At 38.0% G+C, this 21,732-nt stretch overlaps 1 protein-coding gene across 4 annotated transcripts in view; it reads left to right on the forward strand.

Moving 5' to 3' along the window:
- Positions 1-221: 221 nt before the first annotated feature.
- LOC144013441 (WD repeat-containing protein 37-like) overlaps positions 222-21,732 on the forward strand; it is a 32,128-nt gene continuing 10,617 nt past the window's right edge. For 2 of the 4 annotated variants that reach the window (XR_013282247.1, XR_013282248.1), the window contains exons 1-14: positions 222-359; positions 1,608-1,830; positions 4,460-4,556; positions 6,076-6,171; positions 6,258-6,322; positions 12,678-12,813; positions 14,043-14,114; positions 14,192-14,236; positions 14,313-14,389; positions 16,074-16,314; positions 16,400-16,541; positions 18,968-19,102; positions 19,166-19,280; positions 20,415-20,601. Coding sequence is in view for 2 of the 4 variants with exons in the window: in XM_077512328.1 (XP_077368454.1) it covers positions 1,642-1,830; positions 4,460-4,556; positions 6,076-6,171; positions 6,258-6,322; positions 12,678-12,813; positions 14,043-14,114; positions 14,192-14,236; positions 14,313-14,389; positions 16,074-16,314; positions 16,400-16,541; positions 18,968-19,102; positions 19,166-19,280; positions 20,415-20,546 (1,542 nt within the window). In the remaining 2 variants the exon portion in view is untranslated. Of the gene's footprint in view, positions 360-1,607; positions 1,831-4,459; positions 4,557-6,075; positions 6,172-6,257; positions 6,323-12,677; positions 12,814-14,042; positions 14,115-14,191; positions 14,237-14,312; positions 14,390-16,073; positions 16,315-16,399; positions 16,542-18,967; positions 19,103-19,165; positions 19,281-20,414; positions 21,213-21,732 lie in introns of those variants that run through there. The other 2 variants (XM_077512328.1, XM_077512346.1) reach the window with 2 other exon arrangements.

Below are 21,732 nucleotides of genomic sequence, written 5' to 3' on the forward strand. Positions count from 1 at the left end.
CCGCCTTCGCCAACAACGTTCGACCTTTTAAAGATAGATGTCTACCTAACCATTGATTAAATGTTGCCTTTGCTTTATGAATAATTGGTGTGAAGTTTCCAGTACACCTCAGAACATTATTTTTCATTATAGTAATGCCAAGATGACAAACGCACATCCTCGCTGTCAAAAAAAAAAAAAATAAAATAAAAAAATCCCTTGAACCGGAAGTAGATGCTTGTCCGGCACGTAGTGACGTCCGTCAAGCGCTAGCCAGCCAGGACGTCTTTTCCCACTCTTCTTTTTCTTAACAAAATGTTGGATTGGTCCCGGTTCCTCGCGATGTTCCGGACCTCGTCGCCTCATCTGTAGAATTTGTGGTAAGTTCCCAGCCGCTTTCGGTCGCTTTGTTTGAATTCCTCGTTAGCCTGTTAGCATTGTCGGAAGCTAACGGCGATAATATTAGCTTAAGCTCATTTGCGCCACTTTTCAAGATATCCTCTTTTGGCGTCCACTTGACCTTATTATTTCCACCATCAGCTTTTGGGTGTGGTGTTGTCATGCCCAATACTACTACTAATAGCAGCAGTGCGTCATATTTTCAGAAAATAGAAACACGGCAAATGTCTCTCGACAGTGTTCCCCCGTTATTGACGTGGGAAAGAGCCCAATTGCCAGTAGGTGGCGCTATCAGTAAGAAGAAATATAAGTTTGTAGATGTCTTAAGGGCTGGACTCTTTGAGAAGATAGGATCATCTGGGTCAAGTTAAGGCAGCTTTTCTTGTCACGAAAAAATCTTCAGACTTTGCGTCACCGTAGCGGCCACGCCCTTTGGCGAAAAGTTACAATATTCGGTGTGGGGCATGATCAACATCTTAAGACTTTTCTGACCAATTTTCAACTGGATCCCTTCAACGAGCTCGGCACAGTAGCTAAAAATGTAAAGTATGACATTTATTGGCACCACTAGGTGGCGCTATATGTATTACTGAATTTTATCATACAGATGTTTTCAGGCCGTGACTATTAAGTTGTATGAAAAGTTTGGGATTTTTTGGAGCTATTAAACATTTGCTCTTTCTGGACAAATGAAATTTTAAAGGCGATATTTGATGCCCCGCCCCCGTCATATAGTATTTCGAAAAGTCAAGATATTTTGCCCAGTTGTTGTCTCAGGTCTTGAGATGATACATGCCAGGTTTGAAGTCAATCGGATAAAAACTGTTTGCAAAGGGGGAAAAAATATGACCGCAGCATGTGCCAAAATTGGACATTCAAAAATTCATAGCTCACTTCCTGTACATTTTAGCTACATGGTCCTAATCGACTTTTTTGTGCGTCTCGGGGTGCAACATGTGCCTGCCAATTTTCGTAGCTCTAGGTCTAATGTGCTGGGATTGGTTTTAATTTTTCTACGCTAGGGGGCGCTATAGAGTCGCGTCGTTGTGACAGCTTCATAATATCGCATTTTTCGCCGGGCCCGAAAAGTGTGCAAAGTTTGGTGAGTATTCGTGAATGTTTAGGTACCCAAAAAATGCGATCGTTTGCGGAGAATAAAGAAGAAGAAGAAGAATCTGAACGAAAACCAATAATTTGATGATATTTGGTTTCCACTTTGCCACTTTCAGACTGTGCCGCGAAGGCCTTGCGGAAGCAGGAGCGATGCCGGTAGAGAGCGGCGCCGGCACGGGCGCCGGCACGGGCGGCGGCGGCGCTGGCACCGGCGTGGGCGCGGTGCGGCAGGCCAAGCAGAAGAGGAAGTCGCACAGTCTGTCCATCCGCAGGACCAACAGCACGGAGCAGGAACGATCCGCCGGCTTCCTGCAGAGGGACGTGCAGCTCGACACGCAGGTCAGACAAACTGGACCAAATGATTCCACGTCCCTCGTCCGCATTACTTGACCCGCGTTAAAGCGTCCTTCACGACGCATCGGCACCAGTTGATCAATTGGACAAAATAGAAATATTTTCACAGCAAAATTTCCATATTCCGATTTGCTTTCTTGCACAGCATTTAAAAAAACGGCCCGCGTCCCTTGACACATTCAAAACTGTTCCAACTTGAATAAACTCGTTGATGGTTTTTTTTTTTTCTTCAGGACGAGGAGTGTGACGATATATATCGATATTGCAATAAATCGTGATATTTTGTCTCTCGATAGATTATCGAAACGTCTACGCAAGTATCGCGATATTTGTAGTTAATAATCAGCCACTATAACGGCTCCATTGTTGAGGACTTTTTGAGCAATTACTTGGCCAGGCCACTAGGGGGAGCGCCTCATGAAAGTGGTGGGGAAATGGACGCAAGTCTTCAGCCGAAAAAGACTCATGAGCTTAGTTTTATTATTATTATTATATTATAATATAATAAATATATATATATATAATATTTGTATTGGCACAGCCAACGTGCAAATTGTAGAAATTACTGAGAATTTGTTTCGCAAAAAAAAAAAAAAATCACAGTTTTTTCCAACTATCCATAATTTTTAAAATGTTTTCACACAAGGCCGTTATTTAAAAAAACAAAACAAAAACAAACAAACAAACCATGATTGTTACTTTTTGTTTGGATGATTCGTTGTTTTTGAAAAATGTTTTCATTGGCGTCACGGATCACGTTTGCGACTTTGCCGAAGTCATTTGATGCAAATCATCTTGTGGCGCTGACAAAATTAGAGAGGTGACGCCATAGCTTCATCCATCTTGTCTTGTATTTGTTCATTTTCATAATTTTTATCAACGTCTTCCATTTCCGACTTGACTTTTCTTTTGATTTGTTTTTGTTTTTTTTGAATGAGCGACTTAATCAATCATATCTAAGTCGACTTTTGACTTTGTTGCTTCCAGTCGTGTGATAATCTGGAATGTTTGGCCAGGACAGAGGTGAGTCGAAGGATGTAGTTTAGACTCCCTTGTCTAGTTATATATTATTATTATTATTATCATCGTGACTATTATGAATAGTACTGTATAATTTGCTAGGTGTACGGTAGCTGTGATTGTGACATACACAAGTTTGTTGTTGTGTTCCATTCGCTCCTTAAACCTTTTTCATTTAGTGCACCGTGGACACGTGAATGGGTTACGATTAGGGCTGTACGATATTGGAAAATCATGTGATATTGTTACTGAATATAGCAATCGATATGATCGCAATATTCATCATGTAACCTAAAGAAATTACATTTTTATTATTTTTATTTATTTATTATATTTAGGTATTTATTATTTTTATTGTATTATTATTAGGGGTGTAAAAAAAAAATCGATTCGGTGATATATCGCGATACTACATCGCGCGATTCTCGAATCGATTCAATAATCGGCAGAATCTTTTTTTTTTTATTTATTTTTTTTTTTTTTAGGATTCACACCGTGAGCATGGAAGAATGTTATATGAACGGAACATTAAGCCTTAATATTTTATTTTAATGCTGTTCAAACATGAAACAGATTACAACCTCTATAAGACTGAAATTTCAGATCAATAAATAATACATTTTCATATAAATCTTACACTCTACAAGCTTACTGATTAGTATTTTCTAAATTTGAATGGAAAAAAATCGCAACAATCGACTTATAAATTCGTATCGGGATTAATCGGTATCGAATCGAATCGTGACCTGTGAATCGTGATACGAATCGAATCGTCAGGTACTAGGCAATTCACACCCCTAATTATTATTATGTTTTGTATTTTTTATTCTCATGAAAGAATTCCACTTTTTTATGCAGCAAAGGAATTAAGCAAACTGGATATATTCTCAGTTAATTAATTGTAATTACCTCTCGATAATGTTCAACTGCACATTTTACTTAGCGTTTGACTGACATTCATATAAAAGCATAAAATTCCATATGAAACTTATTGCATTTCATTGCAATGTGCATATCGCACGGGCCAATATCACGATATCAATATTTTTTTTTAATGATATGTTGTGCAGCCCTAGTTACGATGTTTGGTGTGCTTCCATTGAGGTTATTTTAGTGAACTAAAACTAACGAAAAAATTACAAATTAATAAGAATTTTGTTAACCAAATAAAATAAAAACAAAAATGCTTTAAAAAAAAATAATAATCATAATTTTACGTTTACAAAACTAACTAAAACTTACTATAATTATAGCAAAAATGTCATTTGTAGTCTTTGGTAATTAATTTAATGCATGAGCCTATTGGGGATGATTTTAAATGTGATTTTAAGTCGATTTATTTTGACACGAACCGGAAGTGACATCATCTCGCAGCAGCCAATAGAAAAGCGCCAAAAGATGACGTCCATCCTCTGTAGATTTTTCTGGCCATATGAAGCGTCCGCTTGATGACAACGATGTCCACATTTGCATAATCGTAATCCCAATTTCATTGAAAATGGGGAAGACTCCCTGGCGGAGGCAATCTAAAATTCATTTTGAGCCGTTCGTGATTTGTCTCGTTATGAGCCGTGCGTGTTGTGTTGTGTTGCAGGACTCCAAGCTTCCGGTGTCTCTGAGGAGCAACCTGCTGGACCTGTTCAGCCAAATCGAGAGGGAGTTTGAGAACCTCTACATCGAGAACCTCGAACGTAAGAAACGCGCTTACATGTTTTTCAATGGATTAAATATGATGTTTTTTCTAGAGGCATTAAAAAAAACAAACTTTATTTTACACACAACATTGTACAAAGTCACTAGAACACAATTTGGCAATAATAAATGTGATAAAAAAATAAATATGTATGTAAACTACTGAAAAAAATATATTTGTGGGGACTGGTGACCAATTGTAAATTACAACAAACAACTTGAGTTGCTCTGAATTTGAAGACAGAAATGTAGAGTTTGTCACCAGTATCCAACATGAAACACTGATGCAGTCTAGTGGTACTCAAACTCATTTGAGCTGTTTAGTATATATTTTTTTAACATCAAATAACTTGATGAATCACGTGCTATAAAGTTACTGTGTCAATGAATTAAAAGATACAACCACATTTGTATTTGGTAGCCATATTTGTCCGCATTTATGATCACATGAGTATGAAAAACTTGAAGAAATATTTTATTGTACATTTAGAACAGATATAAACGTGTGATTAATTTGCGATTAATCGCCGATTAACTTTGGAAATCATGCAATTAATTAGGATTAAAAATCGTAATTGACTGACTGTAAATACTGTATGACTTGGGCAAATTTAGTTGTAAGTCCCATTAAATTAGGTTTGCTGATACCTTCACAAACCCTGTGTCAATCATATAATAAGCATGAGTCTGTTTTGCAAAATGTCCAAAAAAAATCAATAAAAATATGGGGGACCCACTGACCAGTTCATGTGACTATATATGACAAGCCGTTGAAGTCACACGGCGGCCATCTTGTTAATCCCACCTCACGAGCAGACTACTGTATAATAGTTTATGTTTAACAAATTTAAAATGTCATAAATCATGCTAAGTTCTGTCTCAATTTTTCTCCAATTTGGATAGTGTAAAATGCAGGGTTTTTCCTGCGTACAGAATTTGGAGGCGGCCACCTCCACTTCATTTGCTCGCCACCTGACCTCTCCACCCTGAGCCACCGATATCGCTGGCCGCGGCGCTCCGGCCGTGTCGATCCATCTCGGCAGGAACGCATTTTAACTGCAGTTGCGGCGTTGCGCCATTATGGGGGCGCTGTTATCAACAGCAATCAACAGGAAGACCTGAAGCAACAACCGAAGAAGAAACAGCTTTGTGTTGTTTTTTTTAAAAACTTTCGACATTAAAAAAAAAAAGGTCACTCAATTCACACGCATATTACGACTGATCATCCGACAATTAGCATAGATTTGAAACATAGAAGGGCCAAAACATCCCACGTGAAAATTAAACTGTATTAAAGAAAAAAAACTAGCCACCAGAGGGTGCTAGAACTGCGCAAATGGAAATCAACCTGACTTTTTGAACAGATGCGCTGCTTTTAATATCGCGACGTGACGACGATGTTGTGGCAGTTGTTAACATCGCGATATCACGATATTGCCGTTATCGTTGCGTCCCGATTGGCTATCCAGTCGTATATATAGATCAGTGGGGGCTGACCCTGTTGTGTTTGACGGACAGTCCGGCGCGAGATCGACACGTTGAACGAGCGCTTGGCCGCCGACGGACAGACGGTGGAGGGCGCCGACTTGACCAAAGGCGCGCTGAAAACAAAGAGTGAGTCGCAACGGAAAACTTTTTGCATCATTTGCTTTTTTTTTCTTTCTTTCTTTGAATCGATTCTTTCTTTGTGATCCACACAGCGAGCCACAGTACCAGTCAGCTGTCCCAGAAACTGAAGACCACCTACAAGGCCTCCACCAGCAAGGTGCCAACCAAACACTTTTCACCTTTTTGTGTCTCCATCGGGCGTCTTTCAAGCCAGTAGGGGGCACTGGGGAGTCTTTTCGGGGCGCGATTTCTGTTTTATGAGACAATTAGTCTCAAATTCGATTCATCTGGCAATTATTTTGACAGATGAATTGATGAATTTTCAACAAATTGGATTCAATAATAGGGATAGACCGATTATCGGCTAGGCTGATTACGGGCGCCGATATTCAGCATTATGATGAATATTGAAGAATTTTATATGGCAGATAATACATCCATTAAAAAAAAAAGTGTTCAAGAAATCAAATGAGGGAACTAATTATTTCAGTTTTCTTAGACGGTTCTGGGAACTTTATGTCTTTCTTTGAAATTTAAACTAAGAGAAGTATAATTTTAATATTTCAGATATTTTGAAATAAAAATGAAAAATAAAAAATTACTGGAGCAAACAATAGAGAGGTATTTACTGTTTTTTTTTTTTTTAAATTTAATTTAACTTTGGATGACATGTTACTGCCCGTGGAACTAGGGATGTAATGATATCCAAATATCACAATACGATATTATCACGATATGAAGGCCATGATACAATAATTATTATGATATTGTGGGGAGGATAATGACAAAAAAAAGTCAAAATATTGTAAAAAACAAACAAACTGTGCTTTTGTGCAATACAGCAATGAAAAATATTATAAAAATATTATGAATATTATACATAAAAAAATATAGAAATATAATATATAATGAAGCAAGCACACATTGAGTTCCTCCACAAATTGACTTGGTTTACAAGCAAATGACGTTCGCCTTCATCTGGATTTGAAACATAGAAGGGCCAAAAGATGCCTTGTGAAAATTAAACTGCACTAAAAAACTAGCCTCCAGAGGGTGCTAGAACTGCACAAATTCAAATCAACCCAGCTTTTTAAAAAAAACAAAAACAAAAAAAATCAATGTGCTGCTTTTAATATCGTGACATCATGACGACGATATATTGTGGGAGATTTAATATCGTGATGTCACGATATTGCCGGTATCGTTACATCCCTACATGGAACATCCCTGAACTTTTTATTAGATTCTAAAAACAAAGATGTCTATTGACTTTTTTTTTTTTTTTTTTTTTTTTTTTTAAGCGAACCCTAAACGTTGTTCAATAAACATATGCTTATTAAAAAAAAAGGGCTGGAAGTTTTTTGTTTTTTTTATGCCAATATTTTCTCATTGAGTGAAAATGAATATCGGCTCCATATATTGGTTTTCACCATCCTTGACTACTAATAATCGGTCTCGGTCCTGAAAACCCCCCCAAAAAACCCACATTGGTCTATCTCTATTAAATAAACATGTTAATTTCCAGGACATTATTTCAATAAGACAGGGCAGACGATACACAAAACGAAATGAATTATGATTTTCTCGGTGATTCGGTCCATAACATGTCGGAAAATGGGCAAAAATGTCGATTATTGCTTTCCAAAGTAAAAGCAAACATTTTGTTTTGATTCAGCGCAAAGGCGACATTCTGAGGATTTGAACACATCTAAATGTACATTTTTTTTTTAAGTCGTTTTTTTTTTCTTCTTTTTTTTTTTTTGTTGGTCGACATCTAGATGGCAACCCTCTATCAGCGGCTGAGTTTTTTGTTGTAACAGCATTTGTGAGCTAACAAAATGCTGACATTGAAGGGCAACTGTTGTTGTTTTTGTTTTGGCCGTCTGCGCTTCGTAGCCGCGTTCAAACTCTTGCCACGTTCCCATGGTCGGCGGCGGCCGCTACTTCAGCGTGAGCGGCTGGGAGTTTTGGGGTGGCGACTCTTGGGTAAACTTGTCCATTTTTGTTCCTCTCAAAACCTGAACGCCCCCCCCCCCTCCCCTCGCAACCAACCCCGCTCCTCCGCGACGCACCAACAGCCCAGCGGGGGGCTCCACTCGCCTTCTTCTCCCAGAGGCTTGGTCGTTCAAATGTAGGACTGCAATCCGATTCATTATTCATGATCTTACCTCACTAATCGAACACAATTTAAGTTGCTTCTTCTCACGCTGATGCAAATTTGAGAACGTGACATCAAGCTCATGTATTTTCATCATGCTGCGCATTCTTCAACAGTGTTTACGCAACTCTTAAAGGAATCAAATGTCATTAAAAGATTGTTGTCTACTGAAGATGACATCACCTGTGCAGAGGAAATAGGCTCACCTGTTTTCTGGGTTTTGTCAACAAACTGAGCCATGATTGGTCGTTACCGGTTTCCTGAGCACGGGTGATGTCATCTTCAGTTGGCAGCAAATTGCAAAATGAGTTTTTAAAGGCATTCGTTGTTTGTGAACAATAATGAAGTTATCATATTAATTATAAGCAATATATGAACTTCTTCTGAGTCAAGTATCCCTTTAAAATGGAACCTAGTAGGCAGCTGATACAATGGCAACAGCAGAGGCCCCAGAATTGAACCCTGTGGAACACCATACGATCTCTTTCTTTCTTTCTTTCTTTCTTTCTTTCTTTCTTTAAAACATTTGATGATTGTGATGAACGGAACAGCGTGTTAGTGTTCGTCTAATGTACCGAGGGCCCAAGAGCCAATTAGAGCTTCACCAGAACTCAAAAATAGGACAGCAGCAGCCAATACATAGAGATTCATTTTCTCTACCCTTTTCATCCGTTTCTAGACTTTTCTGCAATTTTATGGCCGTATGGTGATTTTCCTTCTTTTTTAGACTTTTTTTTTTTTTTTCCCCAACATTTTTTTCTGCCTTTTTTTGCTATAAAGTTTCTGCCATTTTTGGCAATTTTGTGGACATTTTATGGTAATTTCCAGGATTTTTTTTCTTTTGTTTTGGGACATTTTATGGTTACTTTTTGAACATTTTCTTTTCTGCCTTTTTGTTGAATTCTCTGACATTTTTTGGCAATTTCATTGATATTTTATGGTAATTGTCTGGACATTTTTAGATAAATTTTTAAACTTTTTTTTTTTTTTTTTATCTACCTTTCGTCTTTTTTCTTTTTTTTTGGACAATTAAAAAATTTGACACTGACTTTTTAAAAAATATTTTATTATTCTTTTTTTTTTTTTGGTAATCATCAATTCATTTAGACTATTTTATCTAAAAAATAAAAATCTTTATTTAAAAAAATATATACACATTTCTAGATTTGTTTCTTAGATTGACAGTGCCGTAGACATGCTAACGGAATTGGCATCGCTCGATTGACGGATTTTTGTCCCGAGCGTCCATTTTGCTTTCATCCTCAACTTGCGGCCTTCTTTTCCCGTAACGCAACATCCTCATCATCATCATCATCATCATCATCGTTATTTTGTTCATTCATTTTTCGCTTTCTCACTTCCATCGAGCGCAGCCACAACTCAACAATCGTAATCACACTCTGTCTGTGCGCGTACACGATGTACATGTGAGCGTGTTTTTGTTTTTTTGTTTCAGTTGGAACTTATTTAGTGGTCTGTGTCCAAAGCCGGGCCCGAGTCCAGTTTGCATCATTCCCATCTTTAAAGTAAACGCCGCACAGTATTCGTTAATAATATTATGATCATAAAACATTTTCCATGACTGACAGTGATTGCTAATTGACGTGACGCAAATTTATTTTATTTTTTTTTGTCCACCCGCCGCTTTGTATGTTCAAATCGGTTTCAGTTTCTCCTGGAAGGTTTTTTAACGATTAATGTGGGGACGCACGTGCTGGTAATCGGATCGTCCCTGTTTATTAATAACCTTGAATTATTAATTGCTGCATAACGCTGCTGCTTTAGCGTTGGCTCGACAAGATCCCCCGCTGACCCTCACTTGCTCCCCAGCCGCTTCCTCCTTCACAGGGTTCCGATGCGAGTCTGCACACAAAATTTTGACTTTTCATCGGACATTTCAACCAACAAGAAAATTCAACAGAAACAAATAAGATCAAATATGTCAGGCGATTAAAATTTGTAATCGTAATTAATTGCTTCACTTGAATAGTTACGGAAGAGGATTTTAGGGCCTCTAAAAATCCTCGTCCGTTAGCTTTCATACTCCTGTTAACATACAAGTAGAAATAAACGTTAAACGAATAGAAATATGGCTGCATCTTTTAGTAATTGATACAGTAATTTAATAAAATTGTACAGCACTGTAAAAAAAAAAAAAAGAGTGATATTGATTTGTGTTGAGGTCATTTTTCTGCCACTAGATGGCATAGTTGCATTTGTAAGATGTGCATTTTTCTTTTCATATTAAGAGATAACTAATCTTTAACATGAAGTCACTTGTGACATTTTTGCACATTTTTCAAATCGTAAAATGCAACTTGACTCCAGTCTCCACTAATATATGCATTGTTATTACGTTTATTACTAGACTATTATTTATAGACGTGTCTGCTGCCTTGCGACTGGAGTTTCCCCAGTACATGCTTTACAAGTTACGGGCGGTCATTAATTAATTGCGCGTTAAAAAAATTAGTGGCATTCAAGGAACTCAAAATTAGCGCACTAATGAACAATTATTAAGTGTTTCAGATGTTTTGCTAGCCAACGTGGTTTTCTCTGACCAACCAATCAGAGGAAGGAAAATGAATTGAACTTCTGATTTGTTCAAGTAACAATTCCATTGTGGATATCGCTGATGTTACTTGGGCCAGCAGTACTAATTGGGAAGCACCTGGCGCAGATTATTATATTATATTATATTATTTTATATTATATTATATTATATTATATTATATTATATTATATTATATTATATTATATTATATTATATTATTAGATTAAATTTGATTAGATTATTAGATTAGATTAAATGTGATTACGTTAGATTGTTAGATTGTATTGGATTAGATTATTAGATTAAATTATTAGATTAGATTAGATTATTAGATTACATTAGATTAGGTTATTAGATTAAATTAGATTACGTTAGATTATATTGGATTATATTATATTATTATATTATATTATATTATATTATTAGATTAAATTAGATTATTATATTATATTATATTAGATTACTTTAGATTATATTGGATTAGATTATTAGATAGTATTGGATTAGATTAAATTAGATTACGTTAGATTACATTGGATTATATTATTAGATTAGATTATTAGATTGTATTGGATTATATTAGATTAGATTATTAGATTAGGGTAAATTAGATTATTAGATTAGATTGCTAGATTATATTGGATTGGATCATTAGATTAGATTAGAATAGATTAGATTAGATTGACATGGCAACACATGGAGACTGAAATCTGATTGGAGAGCACAATCGAACACACGCGTATCGGAAGCGGTGCCATCCAGAGAAACGCCGACAATTGAACAGACTATAAATCAATACTAGAGATAGAGCGATGTGTTTTTATGTTTTTCAGGGCCAATGCCGATTATTAGTAGTCAAGGAGGCTGATAACCCATATTTGAAGCCAAAATTAATTTTCAGTAAAAAGGGGGGGAAAATGTTGGCAGCAGCATCTCTTATAGAGTTTAACTGAAATTTTAAATAAATAATTTCCTGAGATGAAAATGGTTTTAGCTTGATTGACCTTTTATCACCCATCAGATTTTGAAAAAAGGCCGATACCGATATTCGTCAAAATGCCCAATGTCGGCGCCTAATCGGCCTAATCCTAATGAATACAATTTCATGGACCGAATCCAAAGCAATACTTCCCATTGGAAATAATGTACAGTCAATCCAATTAATCCACACCAATATATTAACAAACCTTTTTTTTATTTTTTTTATGCTAAATAGTTTTACATCCAGAACACAGCGTGAAATTAATATCAATATATTTTTGTGCAATTTTTGTGAGATGATGTAAATCAGGGGTGGCGAGATCCGGTCCTCGAGGGCCGCAGTCCTGCAGGTTTTGGATATTTCACTTCTTCAACACAGCTGATTCATGATCAGCTCATCAGCAAGCTCTGCAGAAGCCTGATAACGAGCCTCTTAATTGGAATCAGCTGCACTACGATTTGGGAAATCTATAAAACCTGCAGGACTCCGGCCCTCGAGGACCGCAGTTTGCCACCCCTGATGTAAATGAAACCACCATGTGGTGCCGAAGAAGCTGATGTAAAAGTGCATTAAAGAAAGAAATGACAGAATCATATTTTGTTTCATTTTTGTGGGTGTAGAACACCCGGGACAAAATTTAGCCTCCCAAAAAATATGTTTGAAATTAGGGCATACAAAGACAATTATTTGCCAATTGTACATGTGCCCAATGAGGCGTAATACCAGTCCGGTCCAGGATTGTGTGCGGACCCGAGCCGGAACCCTGCGGAAGTCCGCGTGTTCTCTCGTCGTTAGCTGTTAACGTTTTTGCCTCTCAGATTGTGTCCAGCTTCAAAGCCACCACATCCAGAGCCGTATGCCAGCTGCTGCGAGAGTACGCGGGCCACCGGGACGGCATCTGGGACCTGAGCGTGACCCGGGTCCAGCCCACCTTGCTCGGGACCGCGTCTGCAGGTAACCGGCAGCCTCGCTTCAACCAGCTTGCGTCATTTTAATACTTGGGTTTGGGTTTGGGTTCGGCTCACCTGTTTTCTGGGTTTGGTCAGTAAACTGAGCCATGATTGGCCATTAGCTACTTCCTCAGCACAGGTGATGTCATCATCATCATCATCAGGTGACAGCAAGTAGAAAAAATACTTTTTAACGGTACTAATTTAAATCTAATTAAGTTACCACATTAATTATAGACAAAAATATTAACTTTTTACGGCTGAAAATTGTATCCCTTCGCCGCCATTTTCACATTTCGCAATCCTGTTCGCTCTTTACTGGATTTTGACTGATTTTGCAAGGCCCACCGAATATTGTGTTCAATTGCTATGAAAGCATGGAACCTATCAAAAGAAAGATGAAAGTCTCTTCTTTCATCAGGAGAGAAAAAAAGTATGTTTCTATCTGTTTCCGTTTTGCAGCAATTAGCATTAGAAGAGCGCTAAGTTTCAAAACTATTCAAAATTGTAAGTAATTTAGCTTTTTTTCTAGATGGCCCTGGTTGATCTCCTTTGCTCTGCTGCCACCTACTGGCCGTTTGTGTAATAACTACCATTTCTGTAACCGTTCTTTGCAGTTGAGAGGCTGCATCAAAGCCTTCTGTATGCTCAAGTATAAAAATAACAAAAAAACGTATAAATACGTCTTTGGGACACTTAGAACATTAAAAAACGTATTTATACGTTATTGGGAGTGAATGAGTTAAGTTACCACATTAATTATAGACAAAATATGAACTTTTTACTGCTGGAAATTGTATCCCTTTCAGATAAATAAAATTCTTTGAAACACTATAATTATGAAAGTTCCTTTTGGATGAAACAAAATGTATTAAATTGGTTATTTTAAAATAAAAATTTAAAAAAAACGTACAAATGTGTAAATTTAAACAATTTGAAGAACTCAAAGTAGTTTTTTTGTTTTGTTTTATTTTTTTACGATTAATTTTGTAATTGTGGAGTGTAATAATTGAAAATGTAATTGAATTTCAATGAACAACATGGAACAAATTGAACTTGTATCTCAAGGCAACACATGAGCGCAAAAGGTCCAAGCCTTGTATTTGTCTTCTTTGGATTGATGGATAGATAAATTGATCACAAGAAAGACGATTTAAAAAAAAATAAATAAATAAATAAATAAAAAACGAATCTTGAGTTCCAAGTTTTGCTGTTGTCTATTTTTCGTGTCAGACCACACGGCCATGTTGTGGAGCATCGAGACGGGCAAATGTCTCCTCAAATATCTGGGCCACCAAGGATCAGGTAAGACCAATGCCAATAGCAATTTTTGAACGAAACGGTTCATCGATGACCCGTTCCGTGTCTGTTTTCCCCTTCAGTCAACTCCATCAAGTTTCATCCCACTGAGCAGATGGCGCTAACAGGTAACCGCTAACTCTCACATAAATGACGACGACGATAGACAAACCGCACCGAATTTCATCCGATGCTCCCTTCCAGCCTCCGGCGACCAGACGGCTCACGTGTGGCGCTTCCTGGTGCAGCTGCCGGCGCCGCAGCCCGTCGCCGACGTCACCGTAAGCATTTGCGTTACAGTCATATTAGTGCTGTCACCATCCCATATTTTTACAATCGATTATTCAGTTATGACGGCATATTAGGGCCTCATAAAAAGATCTATTTTTGAGAAGGTGGGGGCAATATTGCCGGAAAAAAAACTCGTACATTTGCGAATTTTATAAAGTGGCAAATTTGCGGGGGAAAAAACCTCAAAAACATACGAGAAATACACAAAGTGTAGCTCTATATATAGTCTAATATGAGGATTGGTTGATGGTTAATGGGACACTGTTTACAAAATGAAAGGGCAGGACGGAAACAGATTCATTCTTAACTCATTCACTCCCAAAAACGTATACGTTTTTTAGGTTTTTATTTGCTAGAGTTTTTGTATGAAGGCTTTGATGCAGTTTCTGGCCTGAAGTGGTCGCTTAAAGCGATAGTAGTTATTACAAAAAACAAAAAAAAGTGTGCTTCATCTGTTTCATGAATGAAACTTTTTTTTTGTAATAACTACCATCGCTTTAAGCTTCCACTTCAGGTCAGAAACTGCATCAAAGCCTTCATACAAAAACTCTAGCAAACAAAAACCTAAAAAACGTATAAATACGTCTTTGGGAGTGAATGAGTTAATTTCAACTTTCCTCGTCATACACGGCAGCTACAGCGACGACACTTCCTGATCCCCAATCAGCTGACTAACAATCAGAAGCTAGCAGTAACTTGAGGTAAAATCAGAGCAGAATATTCCACACATCAACTGAGCTACTTGTACAAAAAAAAAAAAAAGCCAAAATATATGAACATCCATTGTTAAGTTTACACGCCAAAACATATAAAAAATGACAACACAAGGATGAGAAGTCGAGACTTATTCGTTTTTACTCGCAGCGAGGAGAGCATCTTTGCCAGTTACAAACTGGCAAAGATGCTCTGACAATTCTCTTGCTTCCTCTCTTTTTATTGGGGATTATTTCCTGTCCGGTTACAATAAATAGCGTTGCACTACTAAGGGGTGGGGAAAGTGCAATAGTGCAACGCTGCGTTATTTGTTTGCAAATTTCTTATTTTGATTAAAAATAGAAGATAATCGGTCTTCTTTCATGAAAGATGACAGAAAACCAGTGAACAATTACTGCTGATATGTGGACAATTTTCAATTAAAAAAAATGGCTCCAGAATTCAATTGTTTAAATAGTTTTCGATTAGTTTGATAATCAATTACTTGTTGATTCATCGATGAATTGCGACAGCTCTAATGCATATTAGGAAACGATGCCATTGCAATTGTCTACTGTTATTATATGCCGCAGCCCGTGCTTAACTCATTTGCTCCCAAAGACGTATAATTATGTTCTATTTTAAATATTAGGGTCCCAACGACGTATATATACGTTTTTGTTTTTTGTTTTTTTTTTTCATGCCAGAACAGAAGGCTTTGATGCAGCCTCTGAACTGATGAGAACAGTTGAAGCAAGGATAGTTATTACATAAACGACCAGAAGGTGGCAGCAGAGTATAAGAGATCAACCAGGGCCCTGTTGCAATAAGTTGTTTTCCCGACTGTTTGAAACAGATTTCTGAATAATGATGAAATGCAGCTATATTCTAATGCTAATTTCTGCAAAAATGGAAACAGTGAAGGGGCTTGCTTCAGTCAAAATGGCTGACTTAGAGTTTTACAATTCCGATTTCTTTCAGCAGCCGCCCTGCGAGGACGACGCCGACTTCTCCGACAAGGACGAGGCGGCGGACGCGGAGGCGGACGGCCCCGGCGAGTGCCCGACGGTGCGCGCGGCCAGCGCGGCGCTGCGCAGCCACCAGGGCGTGGTGATCGCCGCCGACTGGCTGGTGGGCGGCAGGCAGGCGGTGACGGCGTCCTGGGACCGGGCCGCCAACCTCTACGACGTGGAGACGTCGGAGCTGGTGCACTCGCTCACCGGTAGCCACCGATGGCGGCGAATGGCGTCGATGAGGAGAATCGGAGAATGTGCGTGTGACGCTAAGGCGTGCGTGTGTGCGCGCAGGTCACGACCAGGAGCTGACGCACTGCTGCACTCACCCCAGCCAGCGACTGGTCGTCACCTCGTCCCGGGACACCACCTTCCGGCTGTGGGACTTCCGAGACCCGTCCATCCACTCGGTCAACGTCTTCCAAGGACACACCGAGTCGGTCCTCGCACGCACGCACACACACACACAATTGTTTCTTCATGCTAACATATAATGGGAATGAAATTAGCATGGATGTTATAGTACTAGTAGTGCGACGGATCATCATTAATTAGCTGGGTTTACATGGAGACTTTTTAGTCATTCCGATAATGATTATTTTACGATATGCGATGAGACCACCATTATTAGTACAGTATATTGCTCAGGTAATAAATCCACGATAATCTACGATAGAACTAATAATAATAATAATAATAATTAGTGTTGTTCCGATACCGATACTTCATTGAAACAGTGGTATCTGTATCGGTGACTACTCACAAGTAACGTGCCGATACCATTCATTCCAACGCTAATATAAGATTTTGGATGCAGCATCTTTTGTCTTGCTCGTGCACGACATTCACCGGTATGTGACATGTTCACTGCATGCCGATTGAAGACATCCGATTGGCCCTTGAATGCTCTGAACCAATGGCAGGACAGCTTTTTCATGTTGAGAGAAAAAAAAACAACCTTAGGTATCGGTATGGTATCAGTATCGGAATCGGTATCGGGGGCCAAAAAAATGGTTTCGGAACAACATTAATAATAATAATAATGATGATAATAAAATAAATAAATATCAATGAATAATAATAAAAATAAATAATAAAAATAAAATAAAAAATAATTCATATGATAAAATGATATAAATAAATAAAAATATATAAATACATAATATATAAATATATATAATATATATTAAAAAAATAAATGCAAAATAAATACTAATAATAATAATAATACTACACATGAGTCTTCTTCATTCTTCTTCCCCGCCACTCTTATGAGGCGCTCCCCCTAGTGGCCCCCCAAGTAATTGCTCAATAAGTCATGAATAATGGAGCCGTTATTGCGGTCTCAGAAGATTAGGATATTGTGAGAAAGTCCTTTATTTTGTGTAATGCAGTTAAAAAAACAAAAATGTCATCCATTCTGGATTCACTTGGAAACACTTGCAGGTGTTTCGAGTTAATTAGATGATTCAAGTGATTAGTTGAACAGTCTACGAGTATACTTATTCAGGATAGTCGAGTATTTTGAGGTAGGCTGTTTGAGTTTTGTTTAAGCTGTAAGCTATAATCAGCAATATTCAAATAATAAAAGGCTTGCAATATTTCAGTTGATTTGTAATGAATCCAGAATGTATGACTTTTTTTTTTTTTTTTTTTTAATTGAATTACAAAAAATAAAGGACTTCATCACAATATTATAATTTTCTGAGACAGTCCTGTATATTAACTATTAATATCGCGATACTAGCATAGACGTATCGATAATCTGTCAGGAGACAAAGTATCACGATTTATCGCGATATTGATATATCGTCACACTCCTTACTCCCACGTTTAATCGGATCAGCCGTGGGACGCACGGATGTCGATCGTGTGATTTTCTTGATGAAAACAAGTGCAAAACAAGTTCTCGCTGTGGGGTGAGGCCGCCATTTTAGTGGGTGGAAACGATGACGTCATGACACATTTACGTGAAGATGGAGCATGCGCGTGCTCGACTGGAATATACAAGCCTGTGATTCCGAAATTCGGAAATTCCATTCGGGTTCACCCTTTTCATTCCAATTGATTTGTTGACATCGATCATTTTCATTCCGATGGGCCGTTGGGATTCAGTCGAATCGGAATACACGGCTCCGTGTAAACCCGGTTGGTGGCATATGCAAAATTCTGTTGAGTGAACGCCCGCTCCTGATTGGTGGGCTGCTTTCACGCTCGTTCCTGGTTGGCTGCTTCAGTTTTCAATGTTGTGTTTACAAGCAGCAATGGAAAAGTTGAACTTGGGACTAGGGATAGACCGATAATCGGCCGGGCCGATTATCGGCGCCGATATTTGGCATTTTGACAAATATCGGCATCGGCCATTTTTTGAATCTGAAGGCCGATAAAGCTCACTGAGCAGGGAATACTTGCGAACGTAGCGAATTTGGGGTTTTCATCAGGATTTGTAAGATGTTCGCAGTCAGTTTTTATTTGTCGAATACACATTTGGAACATATTCACACAATTTTTCACCGCGAAAATCTTTTTGAAACGTTTTTACGAACCCTAACAAAAACCCCAAATGAGCTACATTCACATGAATTTGTTACTCAGTGAGAAATTATATATAGTTTGAAAGAATTCCCCCCCATTTTACTGCAAATGAATATCGGCTTGAAATATCGGTTATCGGCCGACTTGACTACAAATAATCTGTATCGGTATCGGCCTTGAAAAAACCATATCGGTCTATCACTACTTGGGACCGTACCATTTAATGTTGGGTGTTCAACAAGGATCCGTCCTCAGCACTCTGAAGTTTGTTTGTTTTTTTTTTCTCCAACATTTGACAAGTTGACCCACTTCTCGTTTTGTGTGCAGCACGGTGACGTCGGCCGTGTTCACGGTGGGCGACAACGTGGTGTCGGGCAGCGACGACCGCACGGTCAAAGTGTGGGACCTGAAGAACATGCGTTCGCCCATCGCCACCATCCGCACCGACTCGGCCGTCAACAGGTGACGACGACTTGGCCGCCGTTTTCCCCCGCATGGCGCTGTTGCCAATGTTTGCGTTTGTAGGATCAGCGTGTCAGCGAGTCAGAGGATCATCGCGCTCCCGCACGACAATCGGCAGGTGCGACTCTTCGACATGTCCGGCGTGCGCCTGGCCAGGCTGCCGCGCAGCAACCGGCAGGTCAGAATGATCGACGGACCGACGCGACGCTGCCAACGCACGTTTAGCGCCAGTTAAAGGCGGAGTCGGGCCAAGATAAATAATATGTTTGAGACGTGGGCCGATAACCGCATTGACGATTTAGCGTGTTTTTTTTGTTTTTTTTGTTTTAAAAAAAAAAAAAGACTTCAATAACCACCAATACTGTCCATCACCGCTAATGAGCTACTGCTAGCGGCCTCGTTTTTATTTATTGATTGATATTTAATTCTATTTGGATATTTATTTATTTTTTTATATTTTTTTTTAATCTTTTTATTTTTGTATTTTTTCTTTTATGTATTTGTTATATATAGTTGTTATTTCCATTTATATATTTTTAATGTCATTTTTTTAATTAATGCAATAATATATATATATATAATATTTGTGTGTAATTTTTGAATTATATTTTTATAGCCGTTTTTGTTTTCACTTTATTTATTTCAGGGTATCAGGTGATTTCAATTTTTTAACCGTAATTAATTGCATGACTTCAACCGTTAACTTTTATATCTGTTCTGAATCTTATTATTTTATTATTTTAATATTGCTGATTATGGCTTACAGCTCACAGAAAACGCAAATATCCTCTCTCAAAATATTAGAATATTTCCACAGACCAAGTTAAAAAAATAAAAAAAGCCATAATGAGCAATATGAAAACAATAAAAGGCTTACAATATTTCAGTTGGTTTTTTAATGAATAGCATTTTTGCTTATTTAATTGTATTACAGAAAATAATGGAATTTATCACAATATTCAAATTTTCTGAGACAGTCCTGTGTGCATATATATATATATATATTTATTTATTTATTTATTCAATTTCCATTTATATATATTTTTACTGTAATTTTTTATTTGAATGAAATCAATGAAAGCAACTTTAAATGAAATCACATGAACTCGCTCATTTTGGCACCCCTAATTTATTCATTTTATTTATTTATTTATTTACTTATTTATTTATTTATTTATTTATTATTTATTTATTTTAATTTATTTTAATTTATTATTCATGTATTTATTTCAAATTTTGGTCCTCCATATTTTGAGTTGAAATGTTGAGCGGCTTCAAGGTGTCGTTCGTCACTGGCGCGTCTCCGTTCCAGGGCCACCGCCGCATGGTGTGTTGCTCGGCGTGGTGCGAGGACAACGCCTCGTGCAACTTGTTCACGTGCGGCTTCGACCGCCAGGCCATCGGCTGGAACATCAACATCCCGGCCCTGCTGCTGGAGAAGTGACACGCCCCCCCCCACCACCACCACCACCACCAACCTTGTCTTGTCCACGCGTCACGTGAGTTTTCATGCGTCCGTCAAAACGAAACGGAAACGAGGATGTCAATGCAATGCGCATCGTGCGTTTAAATGAGTCCTCCATCTAAACAATGTGCCATTCGTTGATGAAAAAATACAAGCACAACACACGCTGTCAAGTGCGTCGGGTTATGATGGACACGCCCACCAAATTTCATGTTGATAGCGGCTGATTTTTTTTTATTTTTTTTGTCCGGATTTGAATGGAGTGTGAGGTGGCCGCATTAAATGAAAGCACAGTGCGCAACTTCCTGTTCAATTCTGGGCACGGGTTCGAGACTTTTTTTTTTTTTTAATTTATTTTTAATTAATGTTTTTTGTTTATGATTGATATTGTCACCGAACCTCGTGTTAATCGCTGAAATTGGTAACGATAACTGGTATTGCCAATTAGAGATGTAACGATATCCAAATATCACGATGTATTATCACGATATGAAGGTCACGATACGATAATTATCACGATATTGTGGGGAGGTTGGTGACACCAAAAAAAAAATCTCATATAATTCTCATAAAAAACACAATATTGTGCTTTTGTACATTACTGCAATGAGAAATATTTAAAAAAATATATATATATAATGCACACACATTTGACTCGCTTGACAAACATATTGCGTTCCCCTTCATCAGAACATTAGTGTGGATTTTGAACATAGAAGGGCCAAAACATGCTTTGTGAAAATGAAACTGCACAAAAAAAAAATAGCCACCAGGGGGTGTTAGACCTGCACAAATCGAAATCAATCCAACTTTTTTTTTTTTTTTTTTTAACAGATGTGCTGCTTTCAATATCGTGACATGACGACGACTATATATTGTGGCAGTTTTAATATCACGATATTGCCGTTTTCGTTACATCCCGATTCAAACCAACATGGCCGCCGTCTTTTTCGTTTCAGCGACGTGTCCTTGAGGCTTTTTGGTGCGTTCGTTTATGATGGACATGTCCACCAAATTTGATGATGATTGTTGAAATTGGTGTCCTGAGTTGATTATTTTTAATCCTTCCACCCCCCATTTACTTTTGTTTGGGGGGGGGCGGGGTTTGTTTAGCATCCCGAAATATATTTTCACCAGGATAAAACGCGTGCAAAAATGTCTCTTG

The sequence above is a fragment of the Festucalex cinctus genome, chromosome 1 (assembly GCF_051991245.1).
Source record: "Festucalex cinctus isolate MCC-2025b chromosome 1, RoL_Fcin_1.0, whole genome shotgun sequence".
Classification (NCBI taxonomy): Eukaryota; Metazoa; Chordata; class Actinopteri; order Syngnathiformes; family Syngnathidae; genus Festucalex; species Festucalex cinctus.